Source organism: Leishmania martiniquensis, chromosome 36 (genome assembly GCF_017916325.1).
Source record: "Leishmania martiniquensis isolate LSCM1 chromosome 36, whole genome shotgun sequence".
In the NCBI taxonomy this organism is placed as follows: domain Eukaryota; phylum Euglenozoa; class Kinetoplastea; order Trypanosomatida; family Trypanosomatidae; genus Leishmania; species Leishmania martiniquensis.
This window is the reverse complement of record NC_090171.1, coordinates 2,142,147-2,160,520: the sequence shown is the minus strand read 5'-3', so window position 1 is coordinate 2,160,520 and position 18,374 is coordinate 2,142,147. Positions and strand designations below refer to the sequence as shown.

The window sequence follows — 18,374 nt, the reverse complement described above, 5'->3', positions numbered from 1 at the left end:
CGCTACGCATCCCATTTTACGTCCGTTGCCGCGCCTCCCCGCTGAGTCCCACATACGCATACGCGCACACACAAACTTTCCTCTTTTCCCTACAACTGTTGTTCACATCTTTCTCGCGCCTGAGTACATGGACCAGCTCGACCGGGGACTGCGCACGGCAAGCTACGCGCTCAGGTCTTCCTCCAGCGCCTCTGCTGCGTCCCTCGGAGGCAATGCAAAGCGCACTAGAGGAGCTTCTACGATACAGAGCTGCCTTGACCGTGCAAGAGGAGCTAGAGCGACAGTGCAAGGCACATCTGCCTATCTCACCCTCACCAGACGCCACAGGACTCCTACCATGTGCTATCTTCGAAGGTCACCAGCGCCTCGCGGCGACGCCACCGCACTCTTCCGATCACCGGGACAGCAGTTGCGTGCCGCGAACGCGGGAGTGGGTGCACCCCATTATCGATGTCCGCCGACAGGCAGATGTGGTGGAAGTAGCGCCAGCAGTCACGGCCGCCGCGGCGCGCCTGCGCCTGTTGGGCCTGGAGTACGTCAAGGGTGACATACTGGGAATCGTGGAACCGGCAGAGTTGCCAGGCGATGCTGCTTCGGGCACGCGTGCTCACGCACCCCTCTCCGTCTCGCTCAAGAGCCTCCGCCTCGCCACACCCGAGCCTTTTTACCACGACACACTTCTGCCAGCACTGGAGGGCATTGAGCCCCATCACGCCTCTAAAAACCTGCTTGACTTGTGGCTCAACAAGCTGTGCGGCGCAGCCAGCAAGATGGACACCTCCTTCAATCAAAAGCGCAAGCTGGCGTGGCGCCTGACTGACGAGGCTACCTACATCTTTTACGCTGCGCGTAAGCAGCTAGCCGAGCGCATCGTGGCAGTGCGGAAGCGCACCGGCCAAAACGTCAGAGAGCGACCGTGGGAGCTACAGGTACACCTACAAAGTGGGGATGCACGTCTGTTGGCGGCACTGGCGTCTGCTTCTGTGTTGGCCGCCAGCGAAAGTTCGACAGGGACGGCCGTGGTGATGGATCTGGTGGGTGAGTCGGCAGACTCTGACGGGTGGGTGTCTCTGCGGGACTGGCTCACGTTATCGGCACCGTCGTCTGGCGGATCGCGCTCTTCGCGCAAGCATCCGGAGGTGGAGTGGGCGGCCATCAGTGACGTGGCGATACGTCTTTGCATTCCCATACATGCCTCTGTGGTGCTGCGGCTGCATGCTCGCTACCTCGCTCGGCACAGTGCGGTGGCGCCTGTCGCGGCAGACGACTTCCTGCAAGCTCTGGCCCGCTTGCTGTTGCGCTATCACGGCCTCTGTGGGGGTAGCATGGAAAAAGAGTCGGGCTGGCAAGCCGCCGTGCCGCCCTCGGTGATGGACGTCTTCGAGCACCACCACCAGGGATCCATCTCGCCCCAACGTCCCACCGTCGCGGTAGAGTGCTTTGCCAGCCCCTTCAACGCAACGCGACCCTTTTTCTTCTCCGTCTTTCATGACACGGATGCAGCCTTCGGCTCCCTGGGGAACTTCTTCGCCTGCTGTGACGTGGAGGCGTGCGTCGCGGCAGCGGACGCGTCAGCGAGGCATTTGTGTGGAACAAGAAGGGCCTGGAAGGCGCCCTCTTCTGTGTGCTCCAGTGATGATGGGGCGGCCGCTGCGTCATTAGTGCCGAAGCCCCACCGCCTGCTTCGACTGGAGTGCAACCCTCCCTTCGACCACGAGGTCGTTGCCGCCGCCTTCGCGCATCTGCTTCGGTGGCTGGAAGGCGCTAGAGCACAAACCGCCGTGTCGGTTCTCATTGTTATTCCTGATTCCTCACAAGCCCACGCAGCGAGCGTACGTGCCACAATTGAGAAGTCGCGCTTTTGCCGCTGGGTATGCTCGTTGCCACCGCGGGAATGCCTTTACATGCACGGCGCTCATCACCAATGCCCCCCCGCTGAAGGAGAAGTGCCCCCTCAGCTGCAGGGTAGGAAGCGTCCCCGTGACGCCGGCGGGGCGCCTACTGCCTCTTCCGGCCTCGCTATCGACGCAGGCAGCCTCGTTCGTTTGTCGTGCCCGACTCGCCTCATGGTCATTCAGGATGACGAAGCCGAGCGCGCGTGCATCGGTGCTGCGATTGGCGCGGAGGTGTGCGCTACGTGGAGCCGACTGTCGCAAGCGGCGTTCAGAGCGCGTCGATAAAAGCGGATACTGGGCGTCGACCTTCCGTTCCCCGCCGCAGAGGACCGCCGCGCCTCCGAGTGTATTGCAGGCGGGGCTTTGTTAGCTACAACGGGAAGGAAAGCGGCCATGACCGAAGGAAAGGTAGGACAAAGAGAGCTCCGTGCTGACGACTTCGTCGCAGCATCTTTTTTTGGCCTGCTACGCTTGCCTTTGAGCGAGAGTATGTTGCTTCCGTGCGAAGGTGCGTGCACCTCACACTGCACGGCTACGCGGCGCGCTGGCCTCGTTGTCGTTAGGCCGGCGCTGGGGTTCTCGAGAAGGTGCCATTTACCCGAGCACACCTCAGACAGCCTCCTTCCCCTCCCCCTTAACTCTTCCTGCTTCTGTCCTTCTCTCATGCTCACCTGACGCGCCCATGCGAATCGAGGGCCGACACAGGACTCTCTCAGCGCCATATCCTTGATATCGTCATCACGCCGCACACACACGCACACAGGTACCTTGAGCATTCGCAGACCATTCTATTGCGCTCCATTGGATTTCCACGCTGTCAGCTTTTTTATGGCGAAAACGCTTTCGCATTTTTGAGCTACACAGGAAACCAGCGCTCTGCCGCCCATCTTACCCCCCATCCCTCAAGCTGTCGTCTTCGCTCCCAGCAAAACCGCCACCACGACCACCACAGCGCTGAAAGTCATCGACGGAACATTGATCTCGCCTCCGCACCTCTGGAGACGTTCGCCCTTTGGTTGTTTGTTTTCTGCTTTGGTCACCTCTCTCTCTCTGTCTGTGTGTGTGTATGTGTGTGTGCTCGACTACGTTTGCGCGCGTCTGTCTTCAGGGGGGGAGGGGCTGCGAGATTATTATTGTCCTCCCTTGCTGTATGAGGCATTGAGTTTCTTCCCTCCCCCCTCCCTTTCTCTCCGTTGACAAATCTCACCTCCCCTCTCCTACTCCTTTCGCCCTGCCCCTGCAGCCTTCACATTTCTTTTGTCCTCACGCCCATTCATACACGCATACGTACGCGTACACGCACACACGGTCTATTGCGTCACTCTCTCTCTCCTCTCCGCTTCGTTGCTCTTCTTTGCTCGACGGCAAGCTCGACTCTGCTCCCGTAAATTCGGCAGTCTTTTTATTTTCTCCTCTCTCGCACCTGTGCGTGTGTGTTCGCTGTTTTTTATTTTTTTTGTTTCGTCTGCACCACTACACGCACCCACGCCATCCGGCGCGCGAGCACACGCAAGAGAAGAAAACACGTGCGTCCGGCTTCTCCTGGAAAGGAAGACGCATCATAGCTTCTCTCATCTAGGTCACACATGGGCGACACATTAACCGGCCACGAGGCGCGTGTACGATGTCGCGCCCTCACACAAAACAAAGCTGCTGCCATCACTACCAAGAGCGTGGAGGAGGCAGCGAACAAGCTTCTGGAGACGGCACAACGTCGGCTGAGCTTCAACCCCTGCCCGTCCCTCACCACGCGGTGCCCTGATCTACCCTTGTATGATCTGAGCTCGATCCCCGATTGGTTGAAAGGGAACCCGTTCATCCTCAGCTACTACCGAGCCGGCTACACCACGAGGCAGTGCATCAAGAGCGTCTTTGCCCTCCACAACGAGACGCTCAGCATTTGGACGCACCTGGTTGGCTTCCTCCTTGTGTTGGCTCTCTCACTTCACATCCTCCTCAACCTTGGCCTGCATCGCACGCAGGACTATCTTGTTTTCTCGGTGTTCCAGCTTGGTAGTATGGTGATGCTCGGCGGCTCCTCTGTCTACCACACGCTAAGCGCACATCACTGTGAGCAGGTGCACAACATTGCCCTTGCGATCGACTACTTTGGCATCACCTCCATGATCGTCGGCAGCTTCTACCCACCGGTGTTCTACCTATTCTCGTGCATGACAGTGGTGCGGACGGTGTACCTCATCTCCATCACGCTGCTGGGAATTCTCGGCTTGATAGGACCGTTCTTTCCGTTCTTCAACGATCAAACGTTCTACTGGCCCCGGACGATTCTCTACGCCTCCCTGACCTCCATCGGCATTCTCCCGACCATCCACATGTTTTTTGGGCTGCCTGCCAATGAGCAGACCCTGCCGCTTTACAAGGGCATGTTTCTCATGCTGGCCACTTACTGCGTAGGGGTCCTTATCTACATCTTCAAAGTTCCCGAGCGGTGGTATCCGGGTCGATTTGACGTGTGGTTACACAGCCACCAGCTGTGGCATATCTTTGTGCTGTGCGCGGCAGTGGTGCACTATTTCACTTGCATCGGTGCCTTCCAGATGTGGCGCGTAACGCGTGGAGTGGGCGGCGGCTGCGCGTGAGCGAGAGTGCGCGCGCGCACAACAGGCCCTCTCGTCTTCGAAACAAAGGGGTCTACAGCAGGCGATACAGTGGTATCCCTTTTTTGTGCGGCCGTTGCTTTGCTCGTTTGCTTTCTGGAGGGAGCGGGGAGCAAGCGCGAGAAGTCGTCGCACGGCTGCTCTTTTTCCATTATTGCTATTATATTTCCTCTTTTCGGTGATTGCGAGCATTGGCGAAGGTCCCTCGGTTTCACATGCAGCTAATAGCGATAAAACACGACCTGCATCGTGGTGAAGCGGTAGGGCTCATCATCCTCTCTGAGCTGCCTCAAGGGTCTTACGGACCTCCCTTTCGCTGCGCTTCTCTCGTCTGCTTTCGTTGTTGGCTTCCACGGCACCCTCTGCAACCATAACCGCGGGGCTCTTTAGAGCGTGTGGTAACTCAGGTCTCAGTAACCGCTCTCGAGGAGGAAGACAAGTAGTGCACCCCATCCCCCACCCCTCACCTTCCTCCATCCCTGCCCATGCCAAAGCATTTCTGGCGGCAGCATGGCCAAGTTGTGGGTGTTGTGGCGCAAACGAGTCCGGGGTGCGTGAGCACGTGAGCGCCACCTATATGGGCGTCAAGGCGCCCGCGTCACTGGAGCGCACCTCACCCAGCTCCCACACAGCTCACCGGTGCGGGGGAGCATGAGCTCCTCCGAAGGCGGCATCAGGTGGCGACCCACGCAGTGGGAGCGGCTGTAAGGCATGCCCGCAAAGCGGGTGGGTAGAGTGTGCGTCGAAGGCCGCGCCCATGCGGCCGGGTTGGCGCATTGCCGTCACGCGTGTCTAGGGCGGGCTTGCACAACAGAAGCGGCCCTGCGTGATAGACCGCGCGGGCGAGGGAATGGCAGTGCTGGCGCGTGTGTGAGGCGTCAGAGTAGGGGCACGAATATGTGTGTGTGTGTGTGTATCGGCTTGTTACTGGTGTGCGATGTGAGGGAAGCACCAAACAGCAGTAGACAGAATGAAGTTCCCGAGGGAGTGAAAGGGAGCATGGGAACAACTAGTATAGGAAAGTGCGTGCACGAGCACGCGCAGGCGACTTCTGTGAACTGTTTCTCCACCTCAACGGATGGTTGTACGCCTACGCTTAACGTTTTTCCTGTTTTTTCGCCTTTGTACCGTTGCGCCTTCATGTGTCTTTCCTCCTCTCCCCTTTTCTTAAGCTTTGTCGTTGCCACGGCCTTTAACTTCGGCACCTTCCTTGGGTGCGCGTTCTCCCTCGCGCTTGCTCGGGCGTCAAATCTCGCAGATATGCGGTCGAAGTTGACTACGGTAATGCTCTATTGTTCATTTTTTCTCGTTCTCCTTGTCTGTTTTTGATGGCTCGCGTGACCGCTCTCGGATGCCTGTCGGTTTGTGTCAGCGGAGGGGTGTACGCGAAGGAAAAGTGGCTCGTGGTCCTGCAGCCGTGCGGGTCTACAAGTAGGAAGAGAAAAGAGGGAGAGAGAGAGAACAGTGGCCGAGTCGTTGCCACCTTGGCGCGCCCTGGCCAAATAACATTTGCGCGGTGCTCTTTGTGCTCGTCTCCTCGCGTCTAGAGCTTTCCCTTCTTCTCATAGCATCGCTGGTGCATTATTTTGTAAGCAGGATGAGGTTGGCCTCCGTGCACGTGATGGCCGTTGAGAAGTGCTTTCTGCAATCGCATCGGCAGCTGTCTTTGAGCGGCCTTCCCCCCCCTCCCTCCCCTCCCTCAACCGGAGCCTTTCGCGCGAGTTGCTCTGGCGCAGAGTCGCAAGATGGCAGCGTCATTCTCGGCCTCATGCATTACGTCCTTTAGCGTTACACTCCCAACCCCACCGGCCACGCGGTGCCTCTCCCTCCTTTGCTTCGATGATCTTCTCGCTCTATCGTGGACGGGAGGGGGTGGTGAAAAACGGCGCGCTTATGCAAACGTCACGGAATGGCTCTTTTCTGTCTTGACCCATGTACCCTATTCGGCGTCGCGCGTCCTCCCTTCATTGGTGCCTCATCCCCCGTGTGGCTGTCGGGCACGGCACGTCCCATTCGGGCTTCGCCGCAGTTTTCAAGCGTCTTTTCTAGGGACCGGTGAGGAAGGGAGGGTGGGCGATAGGGGAGCGTGAATGGTGGCTCTGGAGGCGCGGTACAAGCATATCGTTTGGTGAAGAACTGCCTGCACCTGTATGCGCTTAGGCGTCTTTGAGTGTGTCAGCAAAGAAAATGCTGGCATGGATCGTAATGCTCACGAGGTCGAACGCGCGGAGGGCTCTACTTCCCGTTGAATTTTGAAGTTTCTTATCTTGTTTTATTCTTGCTTTGACAGTGCGCAAGCGCGCTCCTTCCCTTGCCTTCCGCTCGCTTCTACATCTCCGTGTCTGCTGTGCGGCATTGTCGTTCAGCTTCCTCTCTCGGCCCCTCCGCACTTATGCTCGTGGCCGAGTCCACACAACACGGGTTTGGTGCCCACTGTGATCGGAACGTCGGCTTTTGACTCCACTGATAACTGTAGTGCGCCTGCCGCAGCGGTTATTTGCTTCGTTTGTTTGTTTGTTTTTTCCCCATCAAGCGATGCCCTCAGCGAGCCCATTGGTGCAAGACATGCATGCGGTGTGCGGCACCCCCTGTCCAGCGCCGCTGGCGTGGTGTATCGCATCCAAGCGGCGCATCGAGAGGGCGGAGGAGCGAAAGGGAGAGGGGGGCAGTGGCGTGAAGAGATGCGCACTCGTCGGCCCCTAATGTGCTTGTGCGCGAAAGGTGCGGCATCTGCTACATCCGACCGGGGGTGGGGCCCGGTGCGGCACAGGTGCCAGGGACACGAGAACACCCCGAAGCACACCACCGACCACTCGAGACGCCGATGTGATGAGCATCCGCACAATAGTGTCGACTCCCGCGGGTCGAGGCGACCCGGAGGGGGTGTTGCATGCAGGCAGGGTACTGGGCCTCAGAGAACCCTGGCCTGAAGGTGACCGACTTCCTCCCTGTGCTCCACACCGCGGAGGCCACCGCTTCCGCCCTCGAGCAAGGGTGCTGTACACAGCTCGCACGGATCAAGGGCCCCGCCCCCCACCCACCTGCGCCTGCAAGGCGCATGGCCTGATTCACGGGCCAGGTTGCTTCTTTTTTTTCGCCGACGACAGCTCGCCCGTGTCGCGGGGGAACAGCGGCCATGGGCGGCTCTGTGGCAGAGGCGTGAAGGGTGCAATGCGGATGTGGAGAGAGATTGAGCGGGAAAAGGGCAGAATATGTTTTTTTTTCCTGCATGCCACCTTCGGTAGCTCACTGCTTACAAACGAGGGGCCAGGTGACTTCACAAAGATGTCATCTCCGGTGGTACTGCTGCAGTGTGCTTGCACAGGCTGTGAGCGTTAGCTTTCCGCTTCCTTACAGCCGTGCACGGCGCCGGCATCACCATCCCACTCGAGGATTGCTCTTCAACATGAGTTTCTTTTAGGAGTGCTCCCTCTGTACACCGCCTCGCTCCACAGCGGCAGACGCGGCCACGCGCCACAGAAATGCGCATTGCAGGCCCTCTCTCGCTTCGAACGTAGCGCGCGTATCCTCATTCCTTTCTCCTATCCTTACCTTCCTCTGTACTGTTCTCCCTCGGCGCCGCATTACATGAAGCATGCCCTGTAAAGATTGCACCAGCGTCCTTTGCGCCCTAGGAATATCTCTTCCTGCATTGCTGCCACGACAGCTTTGTTGTCTGACGAATTTCGACTGGTGGTGGTGTGTGTGCGTACGCGTGTGTGTGTGTGTGTGTGTTTGTACGGGTGTCTCCTCCTCTTCCCCCCTCACTCTCCCCACACATACTCACTCCCCCGTAATCATGAGGGTCTCTACGCGTGCCTAAGTTTCCTGAATCGACAATAAAAGCAGCCTCTACCCGTTGAGCCTACGCTCCAGTGCTGCCTTGCGTCGCCTGTGAAGGACTGCACCGCCTCTTCCCTCGAGAAACCTCCTATTTCTCGCGAGCGTTCTTTCCCTTGTCTAGACCCCGCGGGCTTCTTAGTGTTGGCGCTGCTGTCAAGTGAGATTCCAAAGGGCGGGGAAACGGGGGGGCAAATATGTCTCGAGAGGCAACTAATGGCACCTTAGAGGGCAGTGCGCCACGACGGTCGTTGCTCAAGGCTGGCACCGAAGACGATCGATTGCTATCCGATAGTCGAGAAAATGAGTTGCTGCCGGCTGCCTCGACGGCGGCGCCCTTGCCATACAGGCATAGGGCGCGCGCAGCGGTAACTCTTCCCTCACAGCAGCAGCAGGACTGGTCCGAGAGCGGCGAGTCTGGCCCAGTCGATCTCGAAGGCTACGCGCTAGCAGAGATGTTGGCAACGCCGCCGTTCATGCCTACCGAGCGGCAGCACGATTTTTTCATGAGAGACGCAGACAGTCAGAGTGGCGGGGACGGCGATGTGCACATGAAGGTGGGACTGGGGCCTGACAGTTTGCAGGCTCCCTCTGTCAACCTCGACATTGTCGTCACGGACGCTCAGGGCATGCGTGAAGTGAGTGCCACTGCTCTCTCCCCCGCATCTTCCGTCGCGCTAAGCGCCGCCGACGCTTCGTTTCAACGGGAGCAGCCGGTAACGCACGGGAAGACGTCGGAGCACGGTGGTAGGCGGCGCAGGTGCTGCTTCTCCTTCGTTGCCAAGGCGCCGCCGTTCGACCCGGCGAGAGAGCAGCAGTGGAACGTGCTCACCCGAGGTCCTGATAGCACCCTGCCCCTGTACAGATTTGACGAAATCCCGCACTGGCAGAAGTACAACCCGTACATTCGCGGCCGATACCGAGCCTTCTACTCTCTCGAGATGTGCGTCAAGAGCCTTTTCGGGTGGCATAACGAATCAGTGAACGTGTGCTCGCACTTGCTAACATTTGTTGCTTTTCTCGTCTTCACTGTACTTCTTTACACCACCGTGCTCAGCAAAGCCGTCTCCGCCCCGTCGCTCGGGTCGGCCAAGCTTATCTATGGCATCTTCTGCTTTGGCTCCCTTTTGTGCATGCTCAACAGCTCCCTTTACCACCTGTTCAACGGTCACTGCAGCTGCCGCGTAATGACGGCGATGGGGCGGCTGGACTTTATAGGCATCACGGTTCTCATCGTGTCCAGCTTCCTACCTCCGCTGTACGTTATGTTTCACTGCAACCCGGTGGCGCGGGTTGTTTATATAACGTCGATTTTGGTGCTCGGCACGGCCGGCATTGTCGGCCCGTGGACAGATTTGTTTCATGAGCATATGTGGGTGCGCTTGGGTGTGTTTCTCGGGCTTGGGTTTAGCGGCCTCGTTCCGGCCATTCACAGCCTCACAATTGTGCCGCTAAACGCCGCAACCATGTCGATTATCATCGGCATTTTGCTGATGGTGGCTCTCTACTGCAGTGGCGTTGCTTTCTACGTAACTCAGTTCCCTGAGTCTCGCTACCCTGGCCACTTCGACTGTTGGCTCTCCAGTCATCAGCTATGGCACTTTTTTGTCTCCATGGCAGCTCTGGCTCACTACTTCAACTGTGTCAGCATGTACCAAATGTGGCAGGTGAGCGATGGCATGTGTCAGTAGGCCCCAACTGCTCCCACCCACCCACGCCCCTGTCGGCAGAAAACGGCTTGTTCCGCTAGACAGCGGTCTTTACAAGGGCAGTTGAATCTTTACAGTCGTTTCTTCCTCCCTCTGCATTCGAGCATAGGCACAGCCCCCTCCCCCACTTGCCTGCGCCGCTACAACCTAATGTGCCCACGCGCATGCGAGGATTTCAGGCCCGTGCGATCTTTAGCTGAAGCTCTCTGCCACACCTGAATACGTGGACAATGTCCCCTGTTCACCATTGCACCTTGGTGAGTGCGTGCTTGTGTACAAGGTGTGTTGTCCCTATGGTTCTAGTCCACCTCAGCGCGTGGTAACTCAGGTCTCAGTAACCGCTCTCGAGGAGGAAGACAAGTAGTGCACCCCATCCCCCACCCCTCACCTTCCTCCATCCCTGCCCATGCCAAAGCATTTCTGGCGGCAGCATGGCCAAGTTGTGGGTGGTGTGGCGCAAACGAGTCCGGGGTGCGTGAGCACGTGAGCGCCACCTATATGGGCGTCAAGGCGCCCGCGTCACTGGAGCGCACCTCACCCAGCTCCCACACAGCTCACCGGTGCGGGGGAGCATGAGCTCCTCCGAAGGCGGCATCAGGTGGCGACCCACGCAGTGGGAGCGGCTGTAAGGCATGCCCGCAAAGCGGGTGGGTAGAGTGTGCGTCGAAGGCCGCGCCCATGCGGCCGGGTTGGCGCATTGCCGTCACGCGTGTCTAGGGCGGGCTTGCACAACAGAAGCGGCCCTGCGTGATAGACCGCGCGGGCGAGGGAATGGCAGTGCTGGCGCGTGTGTGAGGCGTCAGAGTAGGGGCACGAATATGTGTGTGTGAGAGAAAAAACGAATCCCACTAGGCAGCGCTTTTGTCCATGTTCTTGCGACTACTCCCTCTGCGCTTCTAACCCTCTTGGCCGCTTTGGTAGAGCTCCTTCTTGACATCACTATGGTTACCCGGAGAAACACGAAGTCTGCGTCCATGTCGCCGACGCGCCGTCGGCGTTATGTCCACGGGTCGTCGTCACCGAGACAGAGCCCGACTTCCGGCGCCACGACCCTGGCGGAGTGTACACAAGAAAAGATATGGCACGCCCGCAAAAAAGCGAAATGCGAGCACGCAAAGCCGTACAACAACGACTCGTCATTGCCGCTGTACGTGATCGCTGATGTGCCCGCGTACTTGCGGGATAATCGCTACATCCTGCGCGGGTACCGCGCCTACTACACGGGGAAGCAGTGCATCGCGAGCCTACTGCGCATGCACAACGAGACGATCAACATTTGGACACACCTGCTCGGTGTAGTTTTTTTCGTGGCGCTGATGGTGCAGCTGTTCACTCACCGCATTATCCCGGAGTATGTCGCTGGCAACGTCTTTCACCAGGAGAACCGCACGGCAACGCCGGTCCCGGTGAATGGCGCGCGCACTGCGTGGCCTTTTATCATTTTCGGCGCCTTCTCGTTCGCGTGCGTCCTGTGCATGTTCTGCAGTGCGTGTTTTCACACATTTCTATGCCACATGAGCGAGGAGTTGTACCACCGGATGCACGCACTTGACTACTACGGCATTACCTTCCTCGTAGTCGGCTCCTTCCTGCCCTTCTGCTTCTACGCCATGAGCTGCGCCCCGGCCTGGCGCAACACGTACTTGTCGATGATCTGCTCCTTTGGGGTGGTGGGCTTTGTTGGGCCCTTCTTCCGCCATTGGACCTCGGAGGCGTTCGCGACGAAGAAGATCATCTTCTACGTGTGCATGGTCGGCTCGGGGCTCGTTCCGACGATTCACCTCTCGCAGATGATCCCACTAGACATCAGCGCCCCATATGTGAAGGGATTGCTTCTGATGCTGGCACTCTACGGCGTTGGCGTCTTCATCTACGCCTTCCGCATCCCTGAGGCGCTGTCGCCGGGCACCTTCGACTTCTACTTCTCCAGTCATCAGATATGGCACCTGTGCGTGCTGGGGGCGGCCACCACGCACTTTTACAACTGTGTTGCCATGTATGAGAACCGTGGAGCGATCGTGTGCGTCTAGGAAGGACGGCATCGAAGAAAACGTTCAAGGGAAGCGCCGTGCGTGGGCGAGGAAAAGGATTACTGGTGTGCATGAAATACTCCGCTGAGCTGCTCTGCTCGTGTAGACGCACGTGCGCTCGCTACCCTCGCTCATCCACTTCGCCCTCCATGCGCGTTGTCTACGCTCTAGGAAAGTTTTATGAGGGTCCCCATGCAGTCCCTCTCCTTACCTCTCCCGCGGTCCAAAAGTGCGTGAGTCACCACTGTGATATCGAAACCCCGCGAGCGTCTCAGAGGCCCGCGATCGAGCCGCACATTCTCAGATTGATTTTGTTGCCTTTTTTTCTGATCGATCTCCCACTCATTTTTTCTCCTCTCCTTTGCTGTTATCTTCTCCTCTTCTGTGTGTCAGTGCGTGTACGCGTGGCTGACATGTGTGCCGAGACACACTGTCTCTAGCTCTCTCTCTCCCTCAGTTGCTGCGCACATCCCCCCACTCCCCCCTTCCTTCCTCCATGCAAGCTACTGAAGAGCGCAGAGAAAACAGAAGCGCTCTGGTGAAGCTGTGCTTTCCTCCTTCAGAACAGATGAGCAAGTTCGTGGAGGCGGCTGCGTTTCTCTCTCACGCCTTTGCCCTTGGCTCGTTTCCTTCTTTCTCTTCGCCGATTTTCTTGCCTTTAAGGTGCTTTCTCTGTTTCTCACGTCCTTCGTTCGCCGACGCCTGTGCTTTTTTTCCCACTGATTCAGTGGGACGAGATGCGATGTTATGTGGCGATGTGGTTGGGGCAAGAGGCATGTGTGCCTTTCGCTTCTTGAAAGAGAAGCGCAGAAAATGATGGACACCAAGCTGAATTGGATGAGCAGTGTGCACGAAGCACATGAAGAAGAGACATTGCGTGTCACGCTTCCTATCCAGTTAAAGGTACTGCACCAAAGGGCGAGGGGCGAAGTGCTGCGTCGAACAAGCTCTTCGCCTTTCAGCGCTTTAGCATGGCATCTTCCCTCCCCTCGCTCATTCAGCCTTCACGTCTTGATGCTCACTTCTAATCCGAAGCTCAAACTGATGTGAATGAGTCCGTCGTCAGTTGTCGCACCGTCGCAACATGCCGCACAGTTTCCGTCGTACCATCCTCCGCCAGCGTTGGTGTCGTCCACGATTCCCCCTCCGTGTGGCTGTGTGGCCACCCTCCGCTACTTTCCCTCTCTTCACCCTCTCGACGCCTCGTCGGCAGACATCCCGTACATTTTCGTGTTTATTTATTTTTTTCCCGTCTCCCTCTCTTTCTCGATAGGATGGCAGCACCAACGACAGAGAGCCCCCTCTTTTCCACTGGGCGATTCCACGCATACCCGCTACTCATGTTGAAGGAAGCGCCACCGGCATCACCCACAGCATCCTTGCCTGCAGGGCGCGTCCTCGCGCGAGTTTGTGCGGCGCTGCAACAAACCGAGCAAGCGTGCGCTGAGCTGTTGATCCTTGAGGAGCTTCTCTCGTTTCTGTCGGTCGGTGCTGCGGATCTGGCTCAGAGCTCAGCGACCATGCTCGGCGCGGAGGCGACGGAGCCTTCGCTGAGGAGAGACAGCGCCGACGAGCGCACCGCGGAGGAGCATCTGCTGCCCCAGAAGCAGGCCGAGCTGCCTCAATGGGATTGTGAGGTGTGTCGAAACTGGTGCGCCACGCCAGAGGCTAAGAACGCTTTTCACAGTAGCGGCCTTTCCACGGCTTTTTCTGCCCTCGAGCGAAGTGTCAGCGATGCCGCAGTCCTTTCCATTTCCTCGAAGCTTCAGCGAGTCACCGATAAAGTCAGGCAACTGAGCTCCATCCTCGATACGCGAGTGCAGTACTCGCGGCGCAAGCTCTTACTTCTGCACGCTAGGGCACAGTGGACGTGGGAAGCAACGAGCGCACTCCACCAAGTCGCCCACGCTTCGCTAGAGCGAGAGGACGCCAGGGCATCGAAGCTGCCAGTCGCTACAGCGTGTGTTGCTCCTGCCATGACGCCACGAAAGGCGCAGGATGCAGGAGAGAGCGATGTGTTTCCCGTCGTCAGTGACGCAATTTGGTGGAACGTGCAGGCTGGTCTCCGTGGTGTACTGCAACGCACCATCCCTTACGCAGCGAGCCCGGCTTTTGGAATAAGCGATGAAGTGGTGGTGGGCCGTGTAGAGCTGCAGCAGCGCCGCCTGCTTGCGTTGCTAGAAGAGATGACAACTTGCCTCGTTGGCGATGCAAGTGCTGCGGACTGAATGGTCGTGCGCATCTCCTCAAGGTACAGCAGCTGACGGGAATTCGGATGGTCGTTGCCGTCCTTGTATTCGTCACCCTCTTTTTTTGTTGGGTTTTCCTCAGCCCTCGGTGCTTTGTCTCCCCCCCACACACAAACACACACGCACCCCGCTCCCTTAACGCGTCTGCTGCCCTCTGCTGCGTTTTGCCGCTTTGACTTTCTCAAAATCGATGAATCCTTTATGTCTGTGTACGCGCCAGTATGCGGCGTTGTCCGTCTGTGACGGCGCTACAGAGCGAAAGCGAGCCGCCACATCTAGTGGTCTTGTCTTTCGAACAGGAAAGAAGAGAAAGAAAACTTGCTCCCGCCCTCACCTCCTCGAGCCCCTTCCATATCTGCACACTTATAGGATTGAGAGTGTTGTGGGCGGCTCGGGTCTGCGTCTCTCTGCTTACGTGAGGACAACGTTTCACCTCCCTCCCTCTCTCCCTCTCTCTGTGATCCTCTCCTCGCCGTCATTTTTGGCCGGACTATGGCGCTGAGTGCTGCCTCAAACGTGTGTAAGGCAAGACTTTTTTTTCTTGCAGCACCGCACCGCCGCTACATAAGCACTCGGAAAAGAGAAGAGACAAACGGAAACAACGAGTAAAGCGCAGGCAGTACGCAAGCACACGTGCGCGTAGGATATCCATCCCACTGACGCCGGAGTCGCCGACCCATCTCTTCATCGGTGTATGCATCACGTCCTCACTCTCTCCTCTGTCGTTTTGAACGGTGATCCGTCTTTACTTTTCTTCGTTCTGTTGGTGTCCGCGCGTGCTCTCGCTCAGCCCTCCTCCGTTCTATCTTTGGTGTTTTCTCAGATCGCTGGGGCCCACCGAGACACGCGCGTCTGCAGAACAGAACGAAAGGCGCCCAGCACGAATACGTTCGTGTTTAGAGGGGTAGGGTGCGCGTTGTTTGCTTTTTTTCGGTGTACCGCCTCTTCCAGCTCGCCCACGAGCCCCAGCGCAAACGGAACGGGGAGGAGGGGTTATTTACTTTCAAAGAAAAAAAGAGAGAAGGGAAGAAGACACAGAGAGAAAGGCAGCCGAAGCGGCGTTTCTTTTTACGTTTCTGTCTTTGAGTTATCGTCATCGGCTTACCCGAAGACGCGCATACAGGCCAGAAAAACGAAGCGTGCGCCGCCTTTGTTGCGCGGACCGGTACATACGGAGCAAAAAAAAGAACAAAGGAAACAGAGAAAGAGCGCAGCAACGCTCTCTCGCTCGCTCTCATCAGCAAAGCAAACAGCAAACAAACCAAAAGGCAAAGGAAAAGGAAAAAAAGAGAAAAAGAAATCATACTTCAACGAAGTACAGCAACAGAAGGGTGAGAACGGAGCCGACAACCGTCCACCCGCGAGCTACAGACAAAAGGAAAGGATCGCAAGAAAGTCACAACGAGAGCGACGGAGGCAAAGCGTGAAAAGCGTGAAGACCATAAGCAAAAGGAAAACTTATATATATATACATATATATATATACATCTATTTCGTTTATTTATTTATAAGGCGGCGATCGGCGCAGGGAGATCTCTGGAGTTGCACTGCACGCATCTTGAAAGGCTGCTTGGCTTCACCGCTCTTGCTGTGCACGAGACGGGCAGCATCAGTAAACGCACACCAAACCAAAAGAACAAAGAGGCCTCACTCCTCCCGTCCTTTTGTGGGGGGATTCTTTTTGCCTTATTTTGCTGTTTGTGTCTTTGGACGTGCGTGTGCACGTGTGTGTCTTTTTTTTTGTGCTTCTTTCGCACCCATCCTTTTTTTTTCGGCTTGCTTTTTTTGTGTTTGCTCTCTCTCTTTTCATTGATTGGTTCCAGTTTGTCATCATCACCGCGCGCACAACAGAGCATCTCTTTTGCAACGTCACATCTCCGTTTTTCTGCGTAGTGGTTGTACGCGTGTTCACCCTTTGAGGCATCAACACGAGTGCTTGTCATTTCCCCTCTTACTCTACTCCCTCTCCTGCCCCCCCACTGTACCGACTCTCGTCATCCCCCTCCCTTTCTGTGTAAGTGTGTGTGCGCTCTCTTTTTCACGGTGGCCATTGCCAATCCTGACACATACGTGCACACCTCTATTCCCTACGGCATCCACCGCTCTCGCTCTCGCCCTTAGTTAGCGCGTGGAACCGATTCTGGGTCTCTCTTCTATCTGCCTCGCGGTCAGTGACCTGATATATCTTTCTATACATATATATATATTAGACAAGGCTGGGTTTTCTTTGGGTTCTTCGCTCTGATCGCCTTATCTTTCCTTCCCTTTACCTTACGTTTGTGTGTGCGCGTGGGTTTCATTTAACTGAGATTGTCTTCCACCCCATACTCTATCGTGTCGAATTATCAGCGCTCTTCTCCGCTCTTCTCCATTCATCCGCCTCCACCTCTTCATTTTGCCTTCTTTGTCATTGTGCGTTTCATTTTCCCTTCTCACTCTCTTTGAACCCTTCAGTAACGCTATCAAATAAGATCTCTTTCTGCCTCCCCTCCTCCCCCTCCTCCTCTTTCCCCAAGAGAGCCGAGGTGTGTGTGTGTGTGCCGAACCAATCGCCGCAGACTTTTCCACTCGTGCTGTCAGTCCCCTCCCCTCCCCTTTCCAAGGACAGCTTTTTTTTCAATCTCCCCCTTCCCCTTTGCTCGTTTTTCTCTACATCTTGTTCGGACTTTCTGGTTTTCTCTGCAGCCCCCTGTGAGTCCTCTGTAGGCGTTGGCCTACCTCGGCGTGTGCTTGTGTTTGGACGACGTGAAGCGTCTCTCTGGTGCTATTCGTTCTCGCTTTTTTTTTCAGGGATTCACTGGCTGCCTGGCTTTTCGTCCTCGCACGCATAGCGCTCTCCCCCCTCTCCCGCCCCTCTCTCCCACCAACCACGCTGCTTCTGAGGGAAGTGCGGCTGAGCGCTGCTGTGTCTGCGTTTTTGTGCGCGTGAATGTGAAAACACCAAAGGTCTCTTATATACATATACGGACATAGATTTGCGCCGTGTGTGAGTGTGCGTTTTTTTCTCTCCTTTCGCTTTTTCGGTTATTGTTGAATCCCTCTTTCTTTCTCTCCCCCTTGCTCAGCCCGCCCTTTACTAAGATCTTGTTGAAAGGCATACACACGTGCACACATTCGAAAGGGAAAAGAGAAAAAAAAAAGAGGACAGACAAAGGAGGACAGCATAGCGGGGTTTTCTACCGCCCCTGTTGCACCTGGCTTGGTGTCCCTGTTGGCAGCCCTGTTCCATCCAAACCGCTTAATCAACCACCTCCCGCTGTTCTGCTTTTTGCGTTTTTTGTTTCGTTTTCTCTCTCTCTCTGTGTATCTGTGCATCCCCTCTCCCTCCCTGTTGTCCTACGTGCGTTGCGCTAAAGTCTACCACTTGTGTCGCAGGTCGCCATTTCACCACCTTCGCCCCTTTATCTGCACGTGTCTGCTTGCTCTCGTCCCTTTTTCTCTCTCGAGGACGCGTGTACAGGTGGCCGTGTCTCCTTTTCTCTAGCACACGTGTAGAAGCGCATCCTTGTAGTCCGTTTTTTTTTCCGGCCTCGTCTTCTATTATTTTCTTTCCTTTTGCATTCACACAAACTGGCTTCCTGCAGTTTTTCTGGTCTTCACTTTGCCATTTCTTCGGAAGGTTCACCTCACCCTCCCCTCCTTCGTCTTTATCCCCCCTTGTGCATGTCGGATTCGCGCGTTCGCTTCCTTGCTCTCTCTTGTCGGTGGACCGGCCTCTATTGATACCTTCGCTTCGCCGCTCTCCTTTTTTCTTCTTCCCCTCAGAGTTTTTTTCTATTTCTTTCGCTTCTCTTGTTGGTGTTTTTTTCCTCCTCTGTTATTAAGCGCCCACGCAAACGTTTCTTTGTCGTCAGTATCGCTGTTGTGTAGCGCATTTGTTTTCCGTTTATTTGTGTGCAGGTGTGGGTGTGTTTCCTCCGCTGTCCTCCGTGGAAAACAGCCGAGCGCCGAGAGGAACGACAACGCAGGGACAGCGAAAGGCAAAGTGAAATCATACAAGCACAAAAAGAGGCCTTCAACTCCTGAAACGTAC

General features: G+C 56.5%; 5 protein-coding genes across 5 annotated transcripts; all 5 read left to right on the top strand.

The window, feature by feature from the left end:
* Positions 1 to 212: 212 nt before the first annotated feature.
* LSCM1_00586 (uncharacterized protein) lies at positions 213 to 2,180 on the top strand (the record flags this gene model as incomplete). The annotated part of the gene is made up of 1 exon (XM_067318234.1): positions 213 to 2,180. The coding sequence occupies one exon, from the start codon at positions 213 to 215 to the stop codon at positions 2,178 to 2,180; it is 1,968 nt and encodes a 655-aa protein (XP_067174339.1).
* Positions 2,181 to 3,481: 1,301 nt separating this feature from the next.
* On the top strand, positions 3,482 to 4,495 carry LSCM1_00585 (uncharacterized protein; the record flags this gene model as incomplete). Its single annotated transcript, XM_067318233.1, has 1 exon — positions 3,482 to 4,495. The coding sequence occupies one exon, from the start codon at positions 3,482 to 3,484 to the stop codon at positions 4,493 to 4,495; it is 1,014 nt and encodes a 337-aa protein (XP_067174338.1).
* A 4,055-nt stretch (positions 4,496 to 8,550) lies between these two features.
* On the top strand, positions 8,551 to 10,044 carry LSCM1_00584 (uncharacterized protein; the record flags this gene model as incomplete). Its single annotated transcript, XM_067318232.1, has 1 exon — positions 8,551 to 10,044. The coding sequence occupies one exon, from the start codon at positions 8,551 to 8,553 to the stop codon at positions 10,042 to 10,044; it is 1,494 nt and encodes a 497-aa protein (XP_067174337.1).
* Positions 10,045 to 11,003: 959 nt separating this feature from the next.
* LSCM1_00583 (uncharacterized protein) lies at positions 11,004 to 12,092 on the top strand (the record flags this gene model as incomplete). Its single annotated transcript, XM_067318231.1, has 1 exon — positions 11,004 to 12,092. One exon carries the CDS (start codon positions 11,004 to 11,006, stop codon positions 12,090 to 12,092), a length of 1,089 nt encoding a protein of 362 aa, XP_067174336.1.
* A 1,340-nt stretch (positions 12,093 to 13,432) lies between these two features.
* Positions 13,433 to 14,320, top strand: LSCM1_00582 (uncharacterized protein; the record flags this gene model as incomplete). Its single annotated transcript, XM_067318230.1, has 1 exon — positions 13,433 to 14,320. The coding sequence occupies one exon, from the start codon at positions 13,433 to 13,435 to the stop codon at positions 14,318 to 14,320; it is 888 nt and encodes a 295-aa protein (XP_067174335.1).
* Positions 14,321 to 18,374: the final 4,054 nt, after the last annotated feature.